Raw genomic sequence first — 15,496 nt, forward strand, 5'->3', positions numbered from 1 at the left:
GTCTCTTAAAATTATCATATAAACAAACTCATGACTCGTGTATAAAACTCACAAGGCAGGCATAATGCTCATAGTTTGTAGCAATTTATCACTTGCTTTGATAGCAACAGATCACAATCATTAACAGTAGCTTAAAAACTATCCTTCTTAACATTAATATGGCTCCATTTCATTTTTTTTAATTCCAAGAAATTTGTCAATGCCATAGTGGTTGGCCCAGTTATATCCTCCTGGTATCTCAACTGTACAGCCCTAGACCATTATCAAAGTACTAGAGACTGCAAGAGAAAAATTCCCAAAGGAAAACACTCTGCGATGCTTTCTTCAGTGAGCCAAAGCAAGCTACAGGTCTTGCGAGATGTCACCGAGGAAGCGTTTTCATCCTCTCCCATTCAGGCCAGTAAAGGATAATACAGAACATCACATCTGTGTAATACTTTAGGTTCTTTAGTTTATAAATCAAACACCAAATTCAACTCAAAAAAAGAGATAGTGAAAACACTTTGGCTTATTGCCATTAAATGGTCTATATACAACATTACCAAGCCTTGTGAATTAAGCATATGAGGATTTCAGCTACTTTTATCTGCAAATCTCTCTTTTGTCTCTTGCATTGAAGTTTCAAAGTACAATAGGATTTATATATATGTATTTCCAAGGATTTAGCCAGATATCAGTGCTTGAGTGAACTATATAGCTATTCAATAGAAACTATAAAACATTGATACAAATATAAAGACATAATCAATATAAAAAGCTTATATTTATAAAAAATATTTTTAGGTAACAGTCTTCCCCTGAGGGTATACCACATAGTTGGATTCATAAATATTGCTCTGCACTGCAGCTTCGTTACCAAAGTTCAAAGTTCAGCTCTTAAATGAAGTGTAAATTGCTCCAGTCACCTGACATGGCTGCAGTGGTTGCCTCAGGATACGTTCCCTAGCTTGTTGGAGTGATAAAGACACAGCATCAATGGGGTCTCCGAAAAATCTGGAGAAGATTCCTTCTTCCACATATGGAAGATACGAGAGCAGGACCTATAGGCTAGCAAGCACGTGTCACATGACTGGGCTTTAGTTTTCATGGGCAGTTCACTGATTTTTCTGGACCCAGTCCCAACTATCTTCATTCTCCTTTCTGCTCTTTTCAGCCTCAATAATTTCTTTGTACCTCCGGCGGAAGAAGCCCATCTGCAAATCAAGAAGAGATGACAGTGGTAAGTAACAGTATCATTAAATTGAAACTTACTTTGTCAGAAAACGGTGTGCAGAAAAAAAATAACACAGGTGTTAGTATGTCATTTCTCCTAGTGCCAGCCTGGAATCATAGCTCCTTGTTTACATCAACATAAATGAGATCAAACCGGGTCCAAAATCTTCACGAGTCCTCTGCTCCTTATAGATGATCTACTCTGTGGGAAGAGTCCTTTTATATAAAACATGATTTTAAAAAACACACACATAAAGTATTTCTAATAAACACAGACCAGAAGAGACAGATACAGGTTTACTGGTTTCAAATAAAGACTAATGCAAAATTTGGATCTGAAGCTAAAGCCAGGCTAGCACTTGGGTCCTGAGTAAATGCTGCCAGAATTTTATGAACTGTGCTCTCGGTGTCCACAACTGCACAAAACAACAGAGATCAGAGGAATACAGTACACCCACCTCCCAGCACCCAAATTCCAACTATCAGCTTTTTTTGTAAGAAACGCTCTTCCAGAAAAGCCAGCACAGCCTATTGTCTATCACAGGTGCTCCACCACCGTTCTGAAGAGCTCTGCTGCCATTTTGGCATACCTGTCTCTCCAGAAGTATCAGCCCACCGCTGTGCAACCACAGGTACGTCTCTTCCTGCTAGTAATCACTCTAAGTTCAGGTCTCAAATTTTCTATTTAAGGATCATTTACGTTCAAATGCTTTGGAGGAAATAGATAGCTTCAGACTCTTCTTTTTGCTAAATGATTTCCCTTGTCCATTGCTACCAGTTGTGTAATCTGCAGGTCAGAAGGCAAAACACAAGCCTGATCCTACAAAACGCAGAGCATCAACAATAACTCCTCCACAAGCTTTCAAGATCCTGCAGGGCTGATAATGACTTTTGCATATCTTCTTGTTTCCTAAACCCTTGTACTTAGTTAAAGAAATGCAAGTGGTTTTCATTTCAGTTTGGATAAAAACCTCTCCTATCTCTGGTTTTTTAAGTCTTTCAAATAAACAAAAAATATTTTAAAAGCCTTTGGTAAGCATTCAAGAATAACTCCTCAAACTTCGCAGTGCACTACTGAGACCACTGAATCAATATTTTGTTCATCATAATTAAACATTTATGTAACTCCTACCACTCTAAACCTGTTTTCTTACTCCTGCTGGGTAAAACATGATGCTTTAGTCTTCCTTTATCAACCAGTTATTGCCACCCTTTATTCCCAAATCGGCTATATGTAGGAATAATTTGTGCTGTTTTGTCACTACTAAGTTTCTGTTAAGTTGGGCTCTTTAGTTTCAGTTCTTTAGCAACTTTAATTTTCTTCAAGTATATTTGAACTCACAGGGGTCTGAAAGGCAGCTTGTTCAAACTGCCAAGGGTGCTTCTCCAGCAGAGCTTCCTAAAGCCCAGGTCCTTGCCAGTGCCCCCAGCTACACCCTGAATTCACGGCAACGTGAGACCAGACACACAGACCATCCTCTCACCACCCCTTACCTCCGCCGCCTGGCTCCTGTGCAAAGGACACAGAAGCTGCAGCGTGGTCTAACAAGCCCCTTTTGTGGGTAACTGTGGATCACAGCCCTGGGGCATGCTATTAATCTAGAGATAGGTGTACCCTGCTGAGTGCATAGATGTACATTACACACACACCTACAATCACTTTATAAATACACAATAGGTAGACATACACATAATTGCCTACAATCTCAATTTTACAGCGGTCCCATGACCTTCTGGAGGCCCCCACGAATAACTGGAATTAGACCTTAAAAGTCTTTGGTTCTTAGTCTTGCGCACAGACTATGGACATAGTCTCTTTCCCATCTATCATAAGCAAAGCTTTATCTGCTGCTCAATACAAGCAAATGCATGGATAATGCTGATTCTGTTCTGAAAAAACACCTCACAAAAGGGACACTGTTGAATTTTGGAGGGCCATGTCTCCCTCACCTCCTAGCATCTTTCAGAACAGTGTACGCAAGGATTCAGAAAAAGAGAATTAAAGAAGAGTTTCTCTTGTTCCCTATTCTTCAAACTTACTCTAGAAGTCAATCAAGTTCTTTCTTTAGCAGAAAAATATCATTACTAGTAATTTTTGTACTTGAACCTACAAGCTATATCAGTGCAAAGGATTCATTTTGAGAAGACAACCTCAAGATAGCACCATCATAAAATCCCAGTGAAATTTCACCACTGATGCCAACATACTTTGGCTCAATGGAGACTTGAAGCCAATTGCAAAAGTTCTGCTAGATTTTAAAAGTCTAAAATGGAGGTGAATTATTTTATTGATAATGAAAAAAAAAAAAGTGTAAGAACCTACTACTCCTCTGTTGTTCTGCCCCAGTAGGATTAATCGTAGGTACTTATTTTAGTCAGAGGAATCTGCAGATACTCTTTACATATGCTCAGGGAGCAGATGTGTTGAAGAAGTGGGTGCCATTTTTGTATTACCAGTTTTTATAACAGACCTACATGTTCTGCACATTAGAGAAGAAAATTGCCACAGGACACTGTTTCCTAAGATTAACAAGAGAAGTTCAATTTGTAGCTTTTAAAAACAGGTTTTAAACCCTTAAGGTTTCCATACTTCATGCAACCATATCCTTGGTACAATAAAATCCTCTCTTGAAGTTATAATCAAAATTATAGAAAGGCTTTTTAATTTCCTCGAGGGCCAAACAAACAAAAGTAAACTCCTTCCTACTGTTATTTTAATAAAAATTGTCTGTTTGTGAACATCTGCTTCAGGAATTATCTTTAAAAGTTGGTTATGATAGTTCTGGTATTTTACTGTTTTGTTACTGGATACAGAATGCTTTTGTATATCCTTCCAGTAGGGCAAAAAAATGACCTGAAGACTGTAATAAATGTTAATGAAGCATGAAACTCTATATCTAGAGGTGGTTCTACTATGAAGCCATATATGTTTACTTGCTGTGAATGATGTGGATAATCTAAAATTATGTAGAGGACTTAATTTAAGTGCAAGCAAAAAGAGAAACTGGATCTTAAAGATTTTTTTTTTTTTTGCATTTTTTAAAATAGTGGTCAGGGATTAGATATATTTCCCATCTCTGAAAGGCAAGGACGTGCTTTGCTATGGGATACTGTTCCTTAGTATCAACACTACGTATTTCCACTTAACGTGACAGAGTCCCTATCATCACCAGAAAGGGGTTTTTTGGTAATGGCCGTGAAGAAGTCACAACATAGTCATTGTCTCACAAGAGACCACACAACCCACATATCCATCTCTTTACAATAAACTGATTTCATTAAAAATGACAGCAATATTAACCCATATGGTGAGGGCTGATAAGTGCCTGTGGCAAGCTGGAGAGAACAAGGAAATTTAACATACAGTGAGGAGATACAGGGGTAATAAGGAGGAGGATGCTTGGACCAAAGCAGGAGAATTGATGCAACATGGGGCTGGAGTGTACTCTGGCTCTTTTGTCACTGGGGCAGAAGTGACACCAGAAGATCTCTTTTCTGTGGCTAATGCAAAGCCCTTAAGGGAACTCAGAAAATCCAGTGAGGACAGCACTGCTGGGACTCAGTCCGGGATTTCAAGTAGGGAGAGGAGGAGAGATCCTCAGCTTTAACAGGAGTATTGCTGTGATCTCACTTGTAGAATCTGTGTATACAGTGGGCCAATGGTCTCCAACCCATGTTTCATGGGCAATGAGTCTCTAATATTGTTCAATCCTCCCAAACTTTGCTTTCCATATATACAGATATACGTCTGTGTGTGTACACATACAGATGTATGTATATGGCAATGGAATACCCAAGTCCAGAGCCGTGACCTCATCATGCAATCTGTGAGTTCACACCACCACATCCAAGGAAAGGACTGATGACAATATTTTGATCAGTAAACCTCTGCCTGGGGAAGGCACTCAGGAGAGGAAGGTAACAGGAGAACATATTTACAGGAGGCAAGGAGAGAGTACCATGGGAAGCTGAAGGGTTATAATGGAAGAAGAGGCATCAGCCACCAAAGACAATGCAAGAAATGAGAAAAGTGAACCACAGTCAGCATCTCAGAGTTGGGTGAAAATGATTTGGGAAGGCTGAGGAGGTCCTCTTGAGTTATGGACCTTTCAGGTCAGTGTGGCTGAAAGAAAGGTCTGCGGAGTGGGACACTGCTGGGCATGCACCATGCTTTACCCTTAACACTGGCAGACCTCACCAGAGGGGAACTGCTATGCCAAGGGCATCATGTCCTGCTTCGTTTCTTCTGTGTGCAAACACAGAGGAGAAAGAGGGCCATTGAATACTCTGGGAATATAGGGACAGTCCCAAAATCCTGGGGCTATCAATGTCACTCACGATGGATTCGTGCCCCACGCCAGGGAAAGGAGAGAGTGTCTGAATTGTCTGTGAATCCACAAACTGTCACGTTTCCCATCTACCATGACAAACTGCAAAGATGGCTGCTTGCTTTTAAACAAATCCAAACAAATTCAGGCAGAACCAAACAAAATGGAAACAAAAAGCTGGCCTGGTCCTTACCAGAAATGACAAACAATAACCAGTCCTTTCTGGAGGTGCTTCAAGTAACTATTAGAGCTGCTATAAATAGGTGGCTTAGATTCAAAACCTGAAACCATCCATAGGTTTTACACACATCCTTTAATTTAGTTATTCCAGCCCAAGTACCCTTTTCTAACATAACCTTACTGCCATCTACAGTATATGCTGAGCAGAAAGCATGTTCTTGGCAAAACTGATCAATAAAGCAACAGAAAATCTGTGTTACTTGTAGGCTGGGGAATTACACCTGTTATTGTGAAGTTATTTCTTGCCATGCGACAGCACTGTCAAGTCCTCTATTCAATCGAGTATTTAAAGTCTCTTTCACTAGCACACACAACTCCCTTTAGCTGTCATATCAGGTTTAAATCCCTTAAAAATCACAGATAAGCCATATCTAACAACACTCGCATAAAATTGCATTCTTCAAGCACTCACACAAACTGAAAACTTCAGTCAAAGTGATTTCAAACTATTGAATTAACATCACAATAAACTATTGTCTTTTTTTCTGCTACTATTTTCTGCACCTCCAAAGGCTGATCACTGAATTACAGGATTTTATATTTTTCTAAACTCCAAAAGTATAAACATTAAGCCAACATTTTCTGCAGTACCGTCCTGCGCCTATCTCTACAGAGTGCCAATTACAAGTATGTTTGAAGAGTAACGGTATTACAAAATAAAATTCAATCCACAGCTGGGAAAAAACAAAGCTAATCAGAGGGCAAGCATATCCCTGCCTTTGTTATACTCCCTGTCGGGTAAATGTCTAAAGCATTTTTATCATGCCCAGCGAGGCTTATTCTCCCAATCAAATAAAAAGAGAAATAGTTTGAAACGTGGATTGTAGAAGAATGGTTATGTTTTGTATTTTTTGTAAAAAGTCTTTTTCCCATTGACATCATCCATTAAAAAACAAGAAAAAATTGATAAGGACAGTTACACACTGCTGTAAAAATCCATTAGGTCTTGATTTACAGTAGTGTTTCAAGACTATAACTGAGCTAGGAATAAAGGCTTGTGAACAACAATATTCAAACAGAATCCAAAACTATATCTGAGACTTTTGCCACTTTTTGTACAATTTTTTAATTAAGTTTCTCTACCGTACACTGAGGTACTAAGCTGCACACAGAAAGTATTGATTATTTTCAGTATGGCTCTGCTGACAAATGTCTTCTAATGGAGGTTACCGACCACAGTACGAACCAACAAGTAAAAAGAAAAGAGAGCGAATTAAGTACTGACATAGGTGTAACTAAGAAATAAAACAAAATTTAAGAAGAAATCTCCCATTGAACTAGGCTTTGACGAGATACTTTGGGTTCACTGCCTTAATCACAAGCTGTTTTTCCTCTATTATAGTTTCTTCATCTACTGTAAGCACTATCCAGCCATACCTGATGAACAGTCTGGACTTACATGACGAATCTGATACTGACACCTCTCTTTAATCTAGGCAGAGGTCCCAAGCCATTCACCTCATGGTCCTTCAGAGAGAATTAACTTACTCTTCTCATCTTTTTTGGGTGCGTGCCCCTTGGGTACTTCTCCCTTCTCATAAACAGTACCACAGCTAGAAAAATATGCAGCTAATCATGGTTCAAAGCAGGGCCAGGAACCTCACCCCGAGCAAGAAGCCCCCAGTCAGCAAAGCAGCAACAGCCCCAATCTCTGCAAAGCAGTGCTGCTGAGATTGGAAGCACGTAGTGTTTCCCCATGCAGAGATCGATCACTGGTTATCAAGTGTATCTCACTTTACTACTGCCAAGAAAGCAGGAAAAAATACTTTGCACTTGGGTTCGCGTGGCCCTGGATAATTCTGGCAAGCCACCAGCTCCAAGAGGATGCACCGTTTCCTTCCTCCCAATTAAAGGACCCTTGCCACACTACAAAGGGCTCATGAACAGATATTGTGTATCAGCTTTTCCATAGAGGACTGGCAAACTGCCACCGCCTGGGCCCCCCTGTGAGGAAAAGGCATGTTTGGAAAGCAGCCACGTGTCCCGCCTGTAGTTAAAGGAGAAACTGTTTATTTAGGAGGAAGGATGATAGTGGGGCTAAGGTAAGCTCATGAGGACTCGAGTGGTCTGGCTTTGATTATTCAGTCTTTCATTGACTTTTTGAGAGGCAAATCCCTTAACTTTCCTGTATTGTAGGTCCTCATTTGCTCAATGAAACACGTACAAGAAAATAAATACATATGCTTCAAACATCACCATTCCACAAGTGGCTGGTGTGTGTGTATGTATACACATACAATATATACTTTGTATATATACACAATGCTATGTATACTTATGCAGCTGGGGAACTGAGGCAAAGAGCAGTTCAGCAGTTTGCTCAAAGATAAGTTCTCCTCTACAAACCCTTTGTTTAGCTACAATGGAAGAATTTGATACATAGCATCTGTATCTGATCCCAATGTATTGCAACAGACAAACATTGCTATGGCAGAAAAGAATTAGCAATGTACATAAAATTGCACTTAACTTTTACGTTACTTTCATATAGCCTGGCTAACTGACTTAAGATATTACTGTTGGTACCTAAGGTGAAGATCTGTAGTCCTCCACAGATTTTAGAAGGAAATTTATTTTACCTGCTGTAGTAGTAAAGTAAGCATAGTTTTTAAACCCATGTTTTATGAGGTAGTTACTTTATAATGTTGAAATAATAAGAAAAACTTTACGTGCTCTTTTTTTGCTAAGAACAGTCAGTCAATTCATGAACTTAGCTCAAGCCATCATTAAATCAACCAAGTTTAACCAAATCATCAATTTAACCAAATGCTTTATGTCTATCTCAAAGGCCAAATTTTCAAAAAACAGTCACTAAGGCTAGGTACCTCAAAGTAGATAGACAATTCAGACTAGCAGCATGCATGGAAAAGATGCATTTAGGTGTGCGACAGACATAACTGCACACAGAGGTGGACGCTGGTACAGACAATCTAATTTAGTACTTAGGTTTTTTTAAAATAACATGCCTTGCTGTTGTCACTGATGCTAGAGTGTCACCCCACTCTAAAGATGAAGCCCAGTCATCAATAATTTGCTCCTCTAACCACTTCTCGTGCAACCTTTCTCCCAGGAGTTGTTCAGTTGGCTTCAATGGACCTACCTGCTCATGTGGTGAATAAAGCTGGTAGTTCTGGTGTCTACCCTTGGAATATCTTTACCATGTAGGTAAGATCTAGTTTGCCTTAGCCAAGATTCATTCAGCTAGCATTTGATTCAATTATGCATACATAATGTATTTTGTTAAGGACTTAGTACTTACAGTACTTTAGAAATGAAGAGAACTCCAGTGACTGGACTTTTAAAGATCTTTCAGTACTGAGTTCTGGTAACTTGAGTTTAATGAAAGCGTTAACTTCTTGCAGGATGGTAACTCTGCACAGTAACTCGCACGACAGATGTTACCAGTATACTTATAAGTGTAATCAAAAAGCGACTTAGCCAACATTAAAACTTATAAACACTTCCAAATAGTTTAAAGACTTTTTCCTATTGCAAAATTTTACTAAGTAGTTTATTTTTTAAAAAGTCATAGAATGAACACAGACATCATCCAAAGTTCATCTCCGATTATCAGTCTCAAAAATTAGAAAGAACACAATGTCTACTGCGGATATGTCTGGACAAATTACTATATACTGATTTCTTAAATCTCAGCAGGGAATAGGACAGTAATTAGATATATCATTCCTGTAAGTGCAATTAATTTAAGACATATCTCAATCCATATATTCTATTTCCTCTCCAAAGAAAAAAAGAAAAACTACTGAAATATTTCTGGCTTTGTTTGAAAACCAGAGCTAAACATTAAAGACTGTTTCTGGAATCAGTAAGAAGTAGCTTTACAATCATGTTCTGATATATTTGACCAGCCAAAAATATTTGAATGAAAGTTGTACTATGTCCGTAATTATCAGAATAAGTTACTTTCATGGATTTAGCCAAACCAGGAGGAAGTGGCTACAGCTGGTGTTAAGTCATAATACAGCATTTGCCTCTGTGACACCTAGCCTAAAGAGAGAATTCAGACTATGCAAGTCACGTTTTCTCTGTTACTGGCATTTAGGTCTGAGGGATGCTAACGACTTCCAATAAATACACATGTTGTGTTCCGGCAGTGGGGAACTTTGGAACCTTAGGTACTTATTTGCAATTTTTCAGTGTACACACATATTCTTTTTCGGGTTTGGGTTCCTGAAAACGATGGCTATCTTCTTTTCAGAAAGACGTTCTGAACCACAACCCAACCTCTCTCTTGCCAGCGGATCCCATTTGTTCACACAGTGCCAGGATGAGAATGACATAGCTGCAATGGCTGTGATGTTCTCAAAGTGCTCTGGCATGCTCAGCTCCCATTTGGAGGACACTGAGACCAGAGAGAACACTCAGTCACATTATTGTTGTACATTTACATAGCTCATTTTATCCGGAAAGATAACAAAGGCATTTCACAAGTACTGGACACACACCACCACTGAAATGTTGCCAACCTTGCTCTTGAGGGTGGTGAACAAATACTACATGGCAGCCAGCAAACTCACTGGGGAAGGCAGTGTTTTGGCTACAACAGCAGCATTAACCATTTACTTGTGTAAGAACAAGTAAAAGATTCCCAAACTCAGTCTTCCTGTAACATTCAGTCAGAATTCAAAAAGCACAGCAGATCACCCAAATAATCTACTGTAGAAAACCCAACATTTGAGTCACTGTTGCAGGAATACAAACCGTTTTGGTCTTGGGAAGCCAAGTGTCTACAGTTTGTGATGCTTACTTTGGTCCAGGAATGGGAAACATAATAAAACACAGTTTTGACTATTCTTTAAGAAAATAAGCAGACTTCAAATGATCCACCTGACTTCTGCGTGGTGAAAACATCATGTTTTACACAGACAACCAACCACTTCCGTTGCCACATTCCCTCCTCAAGGTTTCCTAGCTGCTATACATAATGTTTGGGAGATAATACGGGTTTGGTTTTGAATCACAGAAGTTAATTATCACCTGATGGCATTTTTATTATTTATAACAGGATAATATTGAAAAAGCCTAATTCTAGACCTACTGGACCTAGAATCTGCGTCAAAAAAGTTGTACCCCTGAGAAGCCTACATATGAGATAGCAAGTAACAACTTACTTGAAACAACTAGATAATAGGGTAACAAAAGAAACAAAATGAAAAGTTTATCAGAAAAACTCTACAGAAGGCAATGATTTCAGGACTACAGAAAGAGGAATTTCAGAGAACACAAATGAAGTCACAGTTTTTGCAGTTTTGATGGACAGACAGGATAGGTATGGGCTATGTAGTTCCTACAGATAGAGATCATACTTTGATAAGTGAGAAAAGCTGAAAAATTAGAGGACACAGTTGGGCAGGAACTTGGAAGAGAGTGTGAGAAACTAGTGTTGACGTGGTTTTAAACTGAGGAGAGATGGTGGAGAAGGAAAAAAAAAAAGAAAGAAAAAGGAGTAGTATAGACTTCTCTTAACAAGTTCTGAGTCAGCTGGTGCATCCATCTACATGTCTACATGTCACAGTGAGCTGTGAAATCCACCTTTCCCATCACTAGCCCCTACTAAGTTCTCTCACAGCAAGTTGAGCCAACTGTCTTGTTTATCTGAACATCAATTATGATTCTTAATTTTAAAGCTTCACCATAGCAAATAATGGTTTATTTTTGGAATTATATGTGCAGAAGGGAACAAGCATGTGAACTCTGAATAGGCACAACAACTTTCATCAAAGATATGAAACACCACTCAGTTTTAACAGGTTTCTCTGTCCCCACCTCTAAAACCAACATTTGAAGCTATACAGCTGTGGTAATGGGTGGGTTACACCCACCTGGGAGACTTTTTTAATTGAAAAGTGTGCTTCCTGGAAAGATAATATATATAAATAGATTATAGATAGATATCTAGAGAGGAAATATATATATATACAGAGAGAGAGAGCAAGGAAGAAAAAGCCAGACTTCTCCCCTACATCGAAATCCAGAGAGGTTTTGTGCCATAACTGTATGTGCTGATGCACCTCTGGGGAAGAAAAAAAAACCCACAAAACCAGTTTTAATTCATTGTAGAGCTACTACTCCAAAACCTGGCCACCAGAAAAGGGGGTCAGTACAAGGACTGGCCAGGAAATGGTAGTTAGCCTCTGCCACCTGAGCTGTAGATAAAAGGGAGAGAAAATGTTTTTGGATTTGTAACAGAGGATACAGAGCAACCACTGGCAAAGAATAAGTGCAGAGGTTTTGGTTTTGTTTTTTTTTTTTCCTCTGCTGGAAAATGGCGAGCTGTATGTTTTGGCCCATTGTAAAAAGACTTAATGTTTGAGGCCCTAAGTAAGGGAAAGTGTCTCCTTCCAAAAAGGGGAAAACAGTGGCTTTTGCTACATAGGTGAATTTCAAGTTAGCTTTAGCTTTGGTTAGCTTCTGATATTTTCTGAATGCTGAAACAATATGTGAGGCAATGGAGGCAATGGCAACTACTGCATGTAGGGGAATACAAGTGTTCTTTCAAAGACACTTGGGCAATCACAGAAAAAAGTCATAAGGCTTCTCCAAGCAAGAAGCCCAAATGCACCTTCGAAAAACCTGCTTGGGTTTGTCTGGCTTTTTTAAAGAATTTCATATTTCATAAGGAAGGCTTTATATTTCAAAGTTTGTCCCTTAAAGCAGTGCTAGCGAACAGCTGCATCCATGCGTACAGCCTCTGCTTAAATGAGGATTTTGCAAGTCCAGCACTTGGTAGGATTCACGCTCTCCATCGGAAAAACCCAATTCAAAGCCTGCACTAACTCAGCCCAGTAGACAAAAGTGTCTTCACAATATTTCTCCTAAAAACTAAAAAAAAAAGTCTTCAAACTCTCATTGTAAGACAAAGGGTAAAACCATTCTGTCTAGCACGTACTGAAGAGCAGGAACCCTCTGGCTAATCAAAAAACAACATATGTGGGTGCTATTCTGCTTGTCCTCCTCTCTGCAATCCTGTCAAAAATCCAGGATTTGCAGCAGAAAAGTGTCTTATTACATAAGGGACACCCAGAGATAAATTCTTTAACCCAGGAATCCAAAAGCTATAAAACAGTGCTAGAAACCTCACTTTAGATAAATCAGAGCTTGGATACCAAAGGGAGAAGCTCAGTTCAGAAAGAAGCTTAATGTCTAGATAAACAAGTTTACATTAAAAAGTCTAGCTCCTGTGTTAAACATGCCACAAAACCAAAATAATGTTACTGCGATGAATATAAAATCTTTTTTTGCAAATTACTTCCACAACTGACTCCACAGATCACTCAGCTGCCCAAATGTCCAGTCTGGTACTTGCTTACACATGCCCTCTTTGATACCCTCTGAGCACAAACCACTTTTTTTTCTTTCTCTGCACTTTATCTGAAATGATATGGATTGAATAATTGACTCCACAACTCAAGCCAGTTCAAATGTAGAAACTTCAATCCACAGCGTTGTAAAGCACTACTATTATTAATAGAATATTTATTGTGTTATAATATATCATGCTACAGTTTTTCATGTACATGGCGTATGCCAATTCTCCCCTGGTTTACACGTGCATAAATCCACTATGCCTGAAGGGGACCTTGACCCTGCGCACGGCTGCAGTCCTGACAGCTGAGGGAAGCGTGTGCGGGATAGCACTCCCCAAAATAATCCAGCCGTGACCGCCCTTCCCTCCTGAACTGTTGCCAGTGCTTGTGAAACCACAGGCTTGTCTAGCACATGGGTAGTTGGCCTGAAGCAAAGAGACCTCCTCGCCTCCTGCACTCTCCACAAGCATCTGGAGGCCACCAAAGAGGTGCAGGCCAATCTCCGCAGTAAAAAGCAAGCTGTATTGCTGTGGGCAACAGCACGAGAGCCCCTCCTGCTCCTCTTGCACGTGGGAGACCACAGGCGAGGCACGAGTAGGGAGAGCGAGCTGCGCTGCAGAGGAACCGGCAAGAGTGGGAGCACGTCCCCATGGATGCTTGCACAAAGGCATCTGGAGTGGATGAACAAGATACGGCTGGCCACAAGTGTCAGGGTAAAACTGGGCTATCCAACAAAATAGGCAAAAATGGGGCAACTCTTGCCAGTCTGCCTTACACACAGCATTTCGTGGAAGCCAAGGAAAAGCTGCTCACCCCCCCCCGAATCTGTACGCACTTAAACCAGAGGAAGCACCATGTCCACATGAAATACTAAAATAAACAGAGAAGCAAAGCCAGTCAAAAACTGATCAAGCTCACGCTAAAAAGCTTGTTATGTGTGTATAAACATGACTGTGGTCTTGCATGTGAATAAATAAGCATTTATTTGAAGTGAAACAACCAGGCATTTAACATCACTTCCATTGACATGGACCCCCTAAACTGTGCAATTTTAGATCTACAAATGATGAAATAATTACCACCCTCATCGCATTGTATGCACAGTAACCTTATTCTGATTCAAACAGGATTTTGAACTGGAATGTCCCCGAGATCTCACTCCTGCCACCACCATTAATTCTAGCAGTGTGTAATGTGAAATATTTACATGTATTCTAATATTTTTCTGCAACTTTAAGGAGCTGCTTATTCCGCCTGCAAAATACCAGCGTGTTCGAGGATTTGTCTGTTCTGTTGCACCACTCACGGCACAGCTGTGCACACAAGTGAGAGTGCACCTTCCACACAGGGCTGAGACACAGTTGGTGCCAGCAAACCCTGCGCTGCGGTCAGTGCTCAGTTCCCTTCTGAGTCTGCTCCAGCTCCTGCTCTGTTTTGTGTAAACAGCTGCCTTCCAGGACCACAGCTTAGCTTTAATTAATTTCTTAATGAAAATATAATTTAGTTTATACTCTAGTCTTAAAATTTGGCTAATTTCTAGTTCTCCCTAGCAATTCTAACATGTCCAAAACTCCATCTAATTCAAACCTGTTCTTTCATTCCACAGTTAAAGACTAAGACACTTCTAATATAGGCTTTTTTGGACTTCTTCACACACAAAATTTAGGAATGACTGTAGGATATACTTGGCTGATTTTGTCCAACAAATATTTACGATCAGACAATTAAGATTCCTCTGCAGGACTGCAACTTTCCCATGTCAGTTTTATCTCTGACAACTTTAATACTGCCAGTAACTTTAATAAATATAGCAACTAGTGAGTGCAAAGTATTACTTATGTATAGTTATGTTCCAAACTAAGACTTAAATGAAAATACTGACTGGTACTAGCAGCTACACACTTTTAATCACTTTTCACTAAAACAAACCCGTAAGTTATTGGTTCCTTTAGTAATCATGCAACTCATTGGATGAAGCACTGGAGTGCAGCTGACAAAGCCTGGCTCTTACTGCCACTCTGCCACAGGACTCTGGGCAAGGCATCTCACCTTGCTTTGCCTCAGCACTTCAACATCTGCATGCAGAAAGGGCTACATAAGCCTGGTGTTAATTATAATGATTTGTCGCCATCACTTGGAATTTCCCTCAAGGCTTACATGCAACAAAATGGCAACTTCTTCATGTGTACTTGAATGATCCCTATAAAATTTAAAAAAGCTCAAGTCTCAAGATTAAGCCAGGAAGCAAAGGGCTGTATTAATTCTAGCAGAGACCAAGAATTGAACTTGTGTCAGATTCTCATGGAGACTCATAATGAAAGGTGCTATTCCTCTTATCTTGCACAGCTCATCTAGCGCCTTTTTAGCTTCAGGAAACGAGCTGTATGA

At 39.8% G+C, this 15,496-nt stretch overlaps 1 protein-coding gene across 1 annotated transcript in view; it reads right to left on the bottom strand.

Moving 5' to 3' along the window:
• Positions 1–508: 508 nt before the first annotated feature.
• ITGA9 (integrin subunit alpha 9) overlaps positions 509–15,496 on the bottom strand; it is a 214,485-nt gene continuing 199,497 nt past the window's right edge. Inside the window, exon 27 of the mRNA XM_059818609.1 lies at positions 509–1,193. Coding sequence (XP_059674592.1) covers positions 1,095–1,193 — 99 coding nt within the window. The 3' untranslated portion in view covers positions 509–1,094. The remainder of the gene's footprint in view (positions 1,194–15,496) is intronic.

The sequence above is a fragment of the Gavia stellata genome, chromosome 6, assembly GCF_030936135.1.
Source record: "Gavia stellata isolate bGavSte3 chromosome 6, bGavSte3.hap2, whole genome shotgun sequence".
NCBI lineage: Eukaryota > Metazoa > Chordata > Aves > Gaviiformes > Gaviidae > Gavia > Gavia stellata.